Genomic DNA, 13,491 nt, shown 5'->3' with positions numbered 1-13,491 from the left:
AATATCATTTTAAACTCATTTTACAACATGCCCTATAAAACAAATGGCTCCTCCCCCCACATACAAAGCTAGTCTCTCAGTTGAGATGCATAGAATTACTTCAAACATGAGAAAATTTATTCAAATAGGAATGTACAAAAGTTTATACAAAGTAGGCGTCTTCTTTATATTTTTGATTTTCATTGGAGCTGGGAAGTATTTGATAGATGGCGTTGGAAAATTAGGATTATATTTTGTTCATTATTTTGTACTTTCTTTTTCTTCCTCTGTTCTTTTTTACGGCAAAATAAAAACAATAATAATAAAAAAAGATACATGGAATTGCTTAAAACTTTCTTGCAAGTGACCAAGTCCTATTTAGCAAGAACTTTGGCGCCATCCTGTGGTATCCTACAGTGCTATAGAAGGAACACACGCACACACGCACACAAAAGTTGAGTTTTTCTAGCAAATAACAGAGAGGTTAAAAAATGCAAATAGCTGAATTCGTTCCACTAAATGTGGCACCCCAGGTGAGATTTTATATGAACTAAACCCCCATCCTTGACTTAAATCATGAAAAAAAAAAAAAGTATACTGTACATCAAATGCACATTACGGCACTGAAATAAGTGCGTCCCCACATCAGAGCCTGATGAAACATATTCCACTAGCATGTTTCGTCGAAAACGGAGACATAGAGAGTGTCACGCCACAAAAACAAATAAAGACGTTTTTTTTTTTTTTCAGTCCCGCACATTGTGTCTCAGATAGAGTTGAATAAACTGGCATGTGTGATGTAGAGGACATGATGTCATTGATTACCGGTCAGTCAAAGCACTATAGTGAAAAAATTTATAAAATAAATATTGGTTTGAATAGGGATACCAATGACATATAAACACATCAAAATACCTGTATATATGTGTTCAAAAAGGTGCAATATCAAACATCAGCCTCCGGCCAGGCAAAATTATTCAACAGGTTATTATTATTATTATTTTTACATTTTATTTTTACATTTATTTTTTTTATTTTTTTCCTTTTTTTACATTTTAATGCAACTTCATTCTCACATTCATGCAAGTGAAGCATGACGTTGGTCAAATTACTTTGTTGTTAACATATAACATTTTAAGTACTTTATGTTCATACACGTATTAAACTTATTTATAAACGACACCCATTTTCTAAATATATATATTTTTTATTAATAATCAATTTTTAATCAATTTTCTAGCTCACTAGGATTTCATTTAGCGTTGCTGGAGTGCCCCCCAAAATGAGCTAGAAACGCCCATGGACTAAACCCAGAGTGTTTTTATTTCTCCCAGAATGAATTTTGACCATGTTGAGGTGACAGGTGCAGTGCAAGAATTTAAACTGAAGTGTCATGTGAAGTCAACCAATGGCAGTGGTAGTGGATGAGCGCCTGGTGAGCTGCGAGGTGACAGTCGGCCACCTGTGCCAATCGCAGCGTGCGTGGGAGGAGTTCAAGAGCTCGGAGGTGTGTCTGGAAAAATCAAGTGTGGCGCCGCATACTGAGTACAAGTGGGGGAGAAATGGCATGAATACAGCCTTTTACTGTTTAGACAAGCTTTACTGTGCGCGCCTTGGAAACTTGTTTAGCCAGCCAGTCTCAATTTTTAGCTTGTGGACATTGAGAGGTTTACCCGAAGCACAGTCCGACAAACTTAAGGGAGAGGAGGGGAAAAGCCCCGCAAGTCCCTAAAGTGACATTGATTTGCTCCAAAACGAGCAAGCCTGTTGTGCGGTTGCTTCAAACAAGGATACGCTGTTGGACATGTGAATTTCAAGGAAATAACTGGCAAGCGCAACAATGAAACAAGCGGCTGTCCTGTATTGCTTCGACTTTTTCCTGGCGTGCCTCTTGTTTGGGTCCAGCTCGTCACAATCAGGTGAGTCAAGCCGACGTGAGCGCGCTGCTCGGCGGCTTCCAAGTGACGCGCACGCGGGCTCCGCGGGGAGACTTTTTTGCATTCTGTTTGCTTTTTTTGCATTCGTGATGAGGAACTTGGGTGCGTGTCCTTTTTGTCAGGCTGTGATTGGAATCTCGTTTTTTTTGCTTTTTGGACGATGTTTGTGGAAATCTAGTTGAATAGTGGTTTAGTAATCGTTTTAGAAGTTTGCACCTTTTGTTTATTTTGCTTTTAAAATACGCGTTTGACACATACTCTGAGTTCAACGGATCGTTTTAAACACATTCATCCGATCCATAAATTCTACAGGGATGAGCATGCAGATGAACTGTTGTCCATGTGCAATCTGCAAACGGCTTGATATTAAAGCGGGTCACCGTGAAATTACACAATTTCATTTTTATTGCAAACTCCCCCCGGGGACCATGTGCACATCACTTTGACGAGCGCTGCAGCGGCGCTCTTTTACGCACCGGCAAATGCACTTTTCTTCCTTTTCACTCTGCATTCAACCCCCCCCATGACACTTTCGTTTAAAAAAGAAGACGAACTGTATTTAGTATATGGGCTCCTTTCACGCGGCGAGCAGTGATTATAACAACAGAGAATGTGGACATGTGACATCCTGCGATCGGATGGAAGCACTTTATCTACTGTACAACATGCATGCCACAAGATATTAAGATTGTGTAGTATAGACAGTTTAAATGTGATATTGTTGCCATTCATATGAGATAGAAATCAGGACAAAATCAAATTGTGGGTGAATTGGACAGGTGCAAAGATCAAGTTATACAGCCAGTCCGAAATTCTCAATATGGATGTGCTTATTTTTCAATATGCTTGATTGATGCATGCCTATGAAAAGAGTCAACCTAGGCAGAAAAACAACAAAACGTGTTTTTTTTGTTTGTTTTTTTGCACAGACAAACCATCACCTCTGGATGCTCCACATCAAGTAAAATACAACTCAGCTGTAGAATGAATAGATTATGCAAATACGGTGGTGTAAACATTGGTTAATTTGTGGCACAGGGAGGGTAACAAGATGGAAGCGCTGTAATGCGTGTGACATGTCTGATTCCGAGGAGCTCGAGGTTGCAAATGTGCATGCCCACACTTGCCCCCTTGCTCAATTGCTTTTTTCATCAGCTTTATTCGATACAAGCTTCTTTTATTTGAGCCGCTCAGTATGTGCAACGTATTCTAATATGTCCATGTTTGCTGATTTATCGCCTCTCGAATTGTTATCCTCCGGAAAATAAATGGAAGCCTTCCTCGGGCTGTGTAGTCCTTTGCTAGAAATTAAAACAGTTTGTCACCTAAGCAGCCAAAGTTGTCGCTAGGATGCATGCGTGCAGGCTGGCGAGTGGCCGCAGAGTTCCTCCTGCACTGCAGCACACTCTTCATTAGAGCGCTTCTAAACACTGGGAGAAGGGAATTGCAAATAGCTGCCGATTCCAAACCATATGGCCTCATTCAAGATAGCTCTGCGTTTTATGAATATTCATGTATTCCATATGCAGGAGACGGCGTAGGCATTACATCCGTCTGTGTGTATTTGTGTGGGCTCTTTCAATTAGTTTGAGTCGGTGCAATGTGGGCAAACTGGAGCCGCTAATTATTCCGCGTGCAGGCTTGCTGCAATTTCTTTAGTTTTTGGATTGCCGTCAAAAAATGAAATAGGGTTTGAAATGTGTTCATGCCGACTGGAGATGTAGCATTGTTGAACTGGTAGCATCCTCGGCGAGTGAGGCTGAGAAAAAGTGGACAAGGGAATTTGTTGTGTTTTTTTTTTTTTAAGCGCACCCACAGCATGTGGACTGCATTTGCTTTATAAAGTGATTTATTGTATTCACACATGAATGATCAAATGATGTTCTTATTTTTTATTCACCACAATGAACGGATTTGATGTGTTTCCTACTTGAATGTATGGTGCTGTGCTATACCATGAAACCTGAGGGCGCACTTGCACCGGGGCTACTTGACACTGCTTCACGGCGGTTACTCCTCTCTACTCTCTCTTGCTGGCCTGCACTCACACTGCACTGCGTTCAGCCGCACTTCATGTGCTTCCATGCGCCGTCACTTAACAATACAACACTGTATCGCTTCAGTTTTGTGGATTATTCCGAACCCGGGTGTTCAAAAACATTCCAATTAGAACTCGTTCACATGTAAATGAGATTAGGATTTCAAAATCAAAAAGCAAAATGCTACAATTTTACAAAAAAATATTGCACCAGGGACTACTTTGGGGAAATGAAGCTTCATGAAGCCTCATGAAGCACTTGCAATATTTTTTTTAATCCTCTAGATAAAGATGAAAACTAGAGTGCAATGTTAATGTATTTAATGTCACCAAGAGTACCAAAAAATATCACAAGTGATTCCTTCACTAATTTATAACAAATGTAATCGCTAGTCAATCTGGTGACCGGTGGCTGTGTTATTACATCAGCGAATGCTAAATGCTATCTTGGTTGACAGTTCAACAGAGCAAAACAAGTAATGCACTTACCATTATCAGGGATGTGATTTTTCCACTAATTCGTGGAATTCCGCTTTTTTTTTATCTCCCCCCCCAAAAAAAAAAAAAATTCTGATTTTTTTATTTATTTTTATTTTATTTTTTATTTTTTTTTATTTTTTAGTAGTTCATTGTGTATGCACATGACTCCGACAGATAACATCTTCTGCTATAACAAATACATTTGTGGTATGCTCTAATATGAGTTACTTTTCATTTGGTCATGATACAATTATTTGTTCATGAAATTTGAACTCTTCAACATTATTTATGTGTTAACTTAGTAATCACATTAGTTAGATATGATGATATTCTCAGTGATAGTTTTTAAAAGCAAAGGCAGTCCAATGTTTTTGAATGTGACTGATTTTGAGTTGACTAAAACTGCCATTTTATATGGGATAGTTCAATATACATTGAAAATTTATGCTGTTGTTTTGTCTATTTCTTTGTCATGTGAGTGCATTGAAAGTACTTAAAAACACGGAAAACCCATGAGCTCCGGGGGGCTGCGCCCCCCTTGTCCCCCCACCAGGGCACTGCCCTGGACCTAGCTGGGTGCCAGCGGCCCCCAGACCCCCGGCTAAATTTTCCGATAATTTCACTTTGGTCAAATCACATCCCTGCATTATGCAACTGTTTGCCCAGTGACCGCAACATTAGCTTAGTAAGACTACACTTCCCATGATTCTAAGACACAGAAGCAGGAAGTCTAGTTCTAGTTCCGGTGTGAGGAAAACACGCATGCTAGCTAGAATGAGAAGGCAAAACTGTGAATGTGAAAGTAAATAGGAAGGAATTTAACAGTTAAATTCATTTTTAACTGGTTTATCGTATGAATCGCTATGACAACTATTTGAGTGACATACACATGGCTCAAGTAATTGGCTTCCTGACTGGACTAAAAAAAAACAACGAAAAAAAACGTGAGGCCGGTATCAAGATTCGTAATAGTCCAACTTAAAAAAGTTTTTTGTTTTCATAAGTAGATCTATAACCAAACTTTAAAAAATATATATAATAATAATCTTATTGGAGTTGTAAATGTTCTGCGAGGTGAAACTGGAAGTTAGTCGTTAAATAATCAAGTCACCTTGTGATTTGCGTAAAAAATGTGACAAAGCAATGGGGCTAGCGAAATCCACCGAGAAGCCTCAAATGGAACTGTCCGGTATAAAACGGAATGTCTGGTCACCCACAAATTCTTCCTCTTTGTCTACACAAATGACTCCCTCCTTTCTTGCTCGTTTTGCTATCCCCAACTTATTTGAGAATGTATTTACATTGTGTTTTTAGCGTTACAGCGCCACTTCAGGCCTGGCATATGTATTACAACTAAACCGTTTTTATGTCCTATTGACGCACACATATCTTGAAAGGATTCTGTGAAAGTTTTTGAAAACAAAAAGAAAATACATGGGCTCTTTTTCAATGAGAACATGACCTAGAGATTTCCAAACACCATTTTTTATGCATACAATAATATGAAAAAATAATGGTAAGGATAATTTAGTCATAATCATTTATTCCAGAAATGAACAAACAGTACAAAGTCAAGCCCAAAAGTATAAAATCATTTTCGCCGTGGTCTGATTTTGCATCATTACTGTGATTATATTTAATAATGCTTTTTCAACATAATAGCCCTCTTCACTTTATTATTCACTTCATGTTATTTATTCCTGTTGTATACTGGAGGACATCCCCCCCCCCCCCCCCGGTTTTGACTAGTTGATGGGTTCATCAACATTTAGACTGTCTGCTGGCAGCAGAAGTGATTGGATCATATTTTATGTGACCTTTACAAGATCTATAAGCTCATTTATCAGATGCAGTTATACAGGCAAAACACAAGTCCATACGTTGGGCCATGCATCATCATTATTGTCAGCTGTTTCGACGCCCCTTCTGTGAAGGATTTCATAATAGCATCGGTGCATCCCGCCTCCTTGTGAGGCGGCTTTAAAATGATGCGTCTGGAGAATGCAAACCACAATATGGAGCTCATCAAATAGACAAAGTGGATTTTTTTGTGTTTGCTTTTCTCGCCATTTCAGCTTTTCTTTTCCTTTTGTGAGCCGAGGCAGGATTATGTGGATCTTTCTTTGTAGAAAGACAGACACAAAAATAACTTCTGCGCAGCGCTTGGCCTCCAAGTTCAATTCACATATCGACCAAACCATCATTAGCACAGTAGTTGCTACAAAACTCTGATACAGAAGCGCATGCTTGCTTGATATCACAGACAATTTGCTGAGCGACTTAGAAAACATTGGAGGCTCAAAGTTTCAATTGGGGAAAAATCGATTTCCTTCGATGTCTTAATTAGGCTGGCAAATGTTTGTTTAGGGACTTGGTTAGGCAAGATCCTGCATTGGACATTTAAATCAACTGCTCATTGAACCACAGATGTTTGGTATTTTCTTGCTTTCAAACTATTTTTTTTCTTGAAGCAGAATGCTATTACCTGATAACTGCGACATGCTTTTTTAATTTTAATTTTATTTTTTTTTTCTGGAGAGCTCAGTATTGTTCATTCGGTAATTTTACCGATTTGACATGTCATCATCATTGCTCTCCTTTTTTTTTTAAAAAATATATATATATTTTTTTATTTTTTGTATGTGGGTGATTATGTGTGTGTGCGTGCGTGCGAGTGTGTGTGTGTATTCATTAGTTCACCTAAAACCTATTAAAAAACTGCGACATGCTTGATGGTTCTGCAAAGTTGCTGATGGGCCTTTGGCCAACCCACTAGCTCCGCCCCCTTGGTTGTCACGGTAACTAAGGATAGACCGATATTCAGAATTTTAACAAATATGGTTATCTGCTCCAAATATCGGTTATCGGCGTCCTTGACTACTAATAATCAGTATCGGTATCGGTCCTTAAAAAAAACAAAAACATATCGCTCTGTCTCTAAGGGTAACAAAAGCTGTACTCATGTTGTCAGACCCTGAAGGAGAGCGGCAGGAAGTGACCAGTGGCTCATTTGCACGAGGCATCAAGTCTCCTCAAAACTGGCTAATTTCAACAGGGATGTAAAAAGAAGGTGGACAGTGTGCTGTAATTCCGTATCCTTGTGATATTTTGACCAATTCTGTGTAAATTAACTCCTTTAAAGTAAGAAGCCATTATTTTAGTTATTGTTTTTTTCTCCAGTTGTTTTATACCCATTAATGGTAAAATTATCTGTAAAAAAAACAAACATCTTCAGACACACACACAGCAGGAAAGCCTTTACTCTGAGCTACCACTCTAAAATTGAAAAGCCCACGAGTGACACTCAAACCCTTTAAAAACTGTCCGAGCGTGTGATGTATGTCTCTCGATTTGCTGGACTTTTGATCCCCGATGATATTGTTGCCTCCCTCCCCGCACAATGCGAGTACTGTATCTGTCCTCGTCATCTTGCTGGAGGGCGGCGGGATGCTGTCAGCCACTCAAACCTTTGACAGACATATTTTTGAAGGTTTCAAAATGTGGTGACAAAAGCTGTAAGGAAGCGTGTTCGTGTGCGTTTGGAGTTTTGATGGCTGTCAATGTTTGTCTGTGTAGGACTGAAGCTTATGGATGGTGACTGACGCGGTGACTTCCCGAGCTTCTTTCTCTACTTGCAGTCTTGTTCTTCCAAATTTGCTGTCCTCGTCTTAAGTTTTGGGTGCCTCCTCCTAATTTGATACGATTGAAATGAGCATGAAAATTATAACTCGTCCAGTGAAAAGTGTTACCCTGCTATGTTATTCCCCCCCCCTTGTCGTGACAGCATGCCATATTTTAACGGTGGCTTTTTATTGTAATTTTCTTTGTTATTTTTCTATTCTCGCTCAGAGTTAATAATGGTAGGCAACATTTGAAAGGATGATAATAGGCTGACAACTTGGCATGAAAGACAAGTTCCACCTTCAGACGAGCCTTTCATTCAGTTCCGCATGTGGGTGCTTTAAAAGGCAGATTCCTCTCAAATCTCTTCCGCTCCTTCTCTTTCCTCTTTTAGTAATCCCCCTTGTAAAATATTCATAGCTAATCTGCATTTACAATGTAATTACAGACGGCCTTTGAGTGATATCAGATAAAGTAGGCTCAACACACACTTCTTTCTGAATCATGATTTGGTAATTTGTGTGTTTGAATACATATGAGACAATCTTTATAAATTTTATGTGGCTGAGACAAAATATTTTAATAGTCAATGCCCAAGTTGTAGTGATAAGCAGAGAATATTGTTTTTAGACTAGCTCATTGGTTTGTAACATTGTGGTTATTAAGTTTCATTGTAAACAATTATTTGCCAGAAGGCCATAATATGTGTAATGAATGCATAATAAAATGTGTAATAAATGAGACATAGTAAAAACATTTTAATAGTCAATGCCCGACTTGTAGTGATGAGCAGAGAATATCTTTTTACACTACCACATTGGTTGGTAACAGTTTGGCTATTAAGTGACATTAAATAATTCTATGCAAGTGGGCCATGTGTAATAAATGTGTAATAAATGTGTAATAAATGTGTAATGAATGTGTAATGAATGTGTAATAAATGTGTAATAAATGAGACATAGCGGAGGGAAAATTTCAACCACAACTTAAACCAGTTCGTAGGGTTCTTGATAACATGATTGTGAATTATTTGATTGATCCCTGAACGTATGTGAATTTTGATATGTACAGTGTTGAGTGTATTTTTTTATTTTTTTTTACAACCACTAGGCTTGGCAAGGTAAACCATGAACAGCTATCTGGTTTAATTGCTTTTGGGGGACGGCAAGACTGTTTAGTGTTGCTTCAAATTTTGAGGAATTGTTTATGTATGGTTAATGATGGATGAAAGAATCTAGTTAAATATCAATGTATCTTTTCTGACATAAATCTTTATGTATAATGCTTTGATGACTCAACAGCGCTCGTGAACAGCCAATAAATAGTGACGGGAATAGGACCCTAAAGTGAATAAACACTTGTAACATGTGTGAGCAAGGAAATGAAAAGGAAGGAAAATGAGTAGCTATGATGATAAATTCAACCCTTGAAAGTTGAAAATCACCAGACGTCTATAATTGACGTTGTTCAGCCCAAGAACGGGACATCATGTGCAATCTCTTTCCGTCCTTACACAGACAGGCAGAATGAGTTGGAGTAAGAGAGATGACATGAATCAACCTTGATTTGGCAGGAAGAGATCCTCCATAGCCCGTTCCTCCTCCTGTTGTTAGCAATTACAGGATTTTTAAGTTGTATTTGGAAACGACATTACGGTGTTGTGGTCTGGTGAGTGGACTGCGCTCCCCCACCCCCTCCCTCCCCCATTTTTTTTTTTTTTTTCATCAAGTAAGAGCTTATTTGGTCCTCACTGTTCTGTTTTCCTTCTGTCAATGGCTAGGTCATCTTTTGTGCATGAGGAAATACTGCATGCAGAGAATTGATAAAAAAAAAAAAGCTAGCTCGGCTTAAAAATGATGAAGAACCCGTGTTTCCTTGAGGAAATGACTAGCAGAAAAAAAACAAACTATTTTACACATTTCAAATTAATAAGTGGATAATATATTAATGTGTGTATGATCCTGGCGTTACAAGGATGCTACTTTTTAGCTACACTAGTGTCCCAGAAGTTGCGTTCCTATTCCGCCCCCCCCCCCCTCATACATTTACATTGTATTTATCATCCATCCATCCATCCGTGTTGAGTGACAGTGTCAGTTATGGCCGCGCAGCTAACGTATGAATGTGCTTGTTACGCTACCATTCTTTCCATAAAGCAACTGAAAGTAAAGCTAACCATGTTTACTTCATCATATACATTCAGATGTTTTAAAGCCGGTTCTGCTTTTCAGTAGACACATTTTTCAACTTTATGATTCTTGAACACACTTTGCGTTTTGTTGTTAAAAATATTATGTTTAATTATCCTGCCCTTTTAAAAATGAAGTGTAGATAATATCGATCTTTTTTTGGTGTACTCCACTGTTAAAAATAGAAAAATCTCAATTCAGTTTAAGACCTTTACCACTTTTGCCAAGAAATGCTAAGTCTCCTTCATTCCACAGGCTTCAAGCCGTGATTTTCATCTCCCTTGTGGCTTTTGGAGCCCCAGATCACAGAGGCCGATACTGAGACAAATTGCCCCCCATTGTCGTGCTGACTCCAAGACAGGTTTGCCTGTATATTGCCAACGCACTCCTATTTCTATAGCTGGTGATTTGAAATAGAAACTACCTGTCATTATTTTTTTTTTGCAGCCTTTTGCGCATTCGCTATGATAAATGTTACAAAAGTCTACCGAAGTCTTAAATCGGAAAATTAAGTATTTTTTCCCCCCACCTAAATGATTTTAAAATTGCATTGCGATGTCTTTTTGATTTCAATGAATTGTTCACTCTCTAATGTATATGTACAGCAACCTCTTAATTCTCCCTTTTTTTAATGAGCGAGGAATATATCTTTAATTTACTATTCCTGCATTACCACCGATTAAAGGGAAGTGATTTTGGCGCTTGGCAGTCATAGTGTGGCTGTCACTGGCGCAGTCACCTTGGACAGAGTAGAAATAGCGCCGCTCTCTTCTCCTGGATGTGAAGGTTCATAAAGCACGGGATGAGAGGAGCAGGAAAGGCAATTGACCTTGGTTGCTTTTTTGAGTGTGGGGGGTAGAGTCCCTAAACGGCCACCCGATGGTCCTGCAATGTGGCGAAAGGGACAATGCTGAGACTGACAGGTCTTATTAAGACTGAGGAAACATACTACAATTTTGAAGTTATACCTCTCAAAACTTAACATTATTATTACCACGACGTACACAGACTTTTTTTTTTTCATGACTGCCATATTTAGTAGACTTGCAAAAACGTGTCCCAATCCATACAAAATCAATTCAAATGATAGTATAATGAATTGCCATTGACTACGTTTACATGCAGTTAATATTCGGGGTTAAGGTCAGAATGACGGTTTTTGAAACATTCGAGATAACACGTTTGTTTACATGCGTGGCGGACAGAGTTACTCCCGTTACACATGGTCATTTGTGCTCGATTGGAATACCCCGGTCGGAAGTGCGACGCGCGAACATCATTATGTAAATAGACGTAATTTCCACGTTTAACTTTCTACGGTCAATAAAATACATTATATTCATGTCACGAACCAGTCCACCCTAAATAAAGTAGTAGCAGTAGACACAAAATAACATGAAAACTGATCGGCTTTATCTGCAGGATGAATAAAGCAGTGAAATCTACTTCTTTGTTCTTGCCACACTTTTGTTTTTACATGTGACTGTAGTTCTGGATCTCAATATTTATTTTGTTGGCGTACAAGCGAGTGTACTTATATAAAGCCCGTATACATACCACTGAGGGGCGGACATTTGCAATGCTAACGAATGTTGATTTCATGTCGGGGTTTGTTCAAGGTCGCAGAATTTCCGATACATTTCTCTAAACAGTTTTAAAGGTTTTTCTAAAAACTCTTATTGTTTTCCTAAAGTCTTAATGGTCTTTCCTATCACAAGGAAATGTTGAACTTTTGAACAAAAAAATTTTTGAACTGAAATGCAATTTTGCCAAATTTCTTTGCGACAAAAAAGACCATTAAGACTGTTTTGAGAAATCAACATATTGTCGCTGCTATGTGAAAAACACTTATGCCCATTTTTGTCTTTTTTTTATTTTTTTTTTACATTTTTACGGGATGTCTGCATTCAGTTTCATCTCAAAAACATAAAAATGTTTAAAAAAATTTTTTTTTTTCACATAGTGACAATATGCTAGCGTCACAAACGTTCATTTTTTACAGCGTACAGTATATCAGCTATAAGTGTAGCCGACTTGGTGCAGTCCGGTGCCAAAGTCAAATGTGCCATTTCAACCCCCTTGTGCTACACTATTTACCTGAGACAGGGGTGCTTTATCTCAGCCAGTCACTAGTGCATGAGTAAACACACGGGAGGCGGGGGGAGAGGGGGGGGAAGGGGGCATACTCTATATCATGCTGCTTTCAGCCGCCTGCCTTTGTTCCAAAACCTCTCTCCCACAGAGAGACATTATCCCCCGATGGCAAGGTGAATGGGTTGCTGATGTAGGATTATTTGTTGTGGTATGTAGAGACAGGATGGGGTACCAAAGAGAGAAATTCCCTTGATTTGAGTCAGAGAAGGGCAACCTGGTACAAGGGAGCTGAGGTGTCTTTTCGCTAGGATGGAATATGGTCCCATGTCTTGGGAGTCTTGGTTAAAGTGTTCGCTATCACAGGAGCTGTATGGACAATTAATCAGCAGCGGCCCAGAGGGGGAAATGGGGCTCTGACAGGGACACTTCATTTTGCACCGGACACACATACTCACACACTCACCTGCCTGCTGGCAGGCTTACCCACCGCTTCTACTCCCCACTTCATTTTTTAACGTTTCTCTTCTCATGACATGCACCCCCCCCTCCCCCCTTCCATTCCCCGTCCCTATTCCGACTTTTCTCTGCTATCCTTTTCTTCTTCTTCTCGCTTTGTCTTTGCCTCTCTTCTTGATTTGAATCAGTTGAGAGTAACCTCGAGAGACTTGACAGCTGGGTCCAAACTCTGTAGGAGTTGAAGTTTCTCGCGGCTTTAGACGAAGAGACGGGATGGGTTTGTTTGTAGAAAAAAGAAAAAAAAAAGTAAGGCAAGCCACGGTAGACTGGTGGCTATACTTCACCCGAATTGCACCTCCCTTCTTCTTCTCGCTCATCCCTTCATTTCCCTCGCGCTATCCCCACAGCTGCTGTTGAGTGATTGATGGGTTCAAGTTTGACATGGCCTGCTTCACCCGAGGGCATTAGCAGCAAGGACAATGGTAAGAATCAGCCGGATGCTTCAGTGAAGCAGGCAAGGGAAGTAAGGATGAATAACGGAAAGAGGGGAGACTGTTAAACATTGGGCTTTGCCAGGGTTGCTGGTAAAATGCCTTTTTTACTAAACTTGATTGCGCATGCATACAGATGTGGAAGCTGAGTTACTAATCGGGCGCTAACAGGATTGCGTCTCTTGAAAGAGGATAACTGTTTGTCC

At 39.4% G+C, this 13,491-nt stretch overlaps 1 protein-coding gene across 2 annotated transcripts in view; it reads left to right on the top strand.

Annotated features, from left to right (window-relative positions):
- Nucleotides 1–1,511: 1,511 nt before the first annotated feature.
- erbb4b (erb-b2 receptor tyrosine kinase 4b) overlaps nt 1,512–13,491 on the top strand; it is a 210,448-nt gene continuing 198,468 nt past the window's right edge. For both annotated transcript variants that reach the window (XM_077580604.1, XM_077580603.1), the window contains exon 1: nt 1,512–1,898. In XM_077580604.1, the coding sequence (XP_077436730.1) occupies nt 1,820–1,898 (79 nt within the window). In that variant the 5' untranslated portion in view covers nt 1,512–1,819. The remainder of the gene's footprint in view (nt 1,899–13,491) is intronic.

The sequence above is a fragment of the Vanacampus margaritifer genome, chromosome 11 (assembly GCF_051991255.1).
Source record: "Vanacampus margaritifer isolate UIUO_Vmar chromosome 11, RoL_Vmar_1.0, whole genome shotgun sequence".
Classification (NCBI taxonomy): Eukaryota; Metazoa; Chordata; class Actinopteri; order Syngnathiformes; family Syngnathidae; genus Vanacampus; species Vanacampus margaritifer.
The sequence above is the reverse complement of the archived record's forward strand: the minus strand, read 5'-3'. Positions and strand labels throughout refer to the sequence as shown.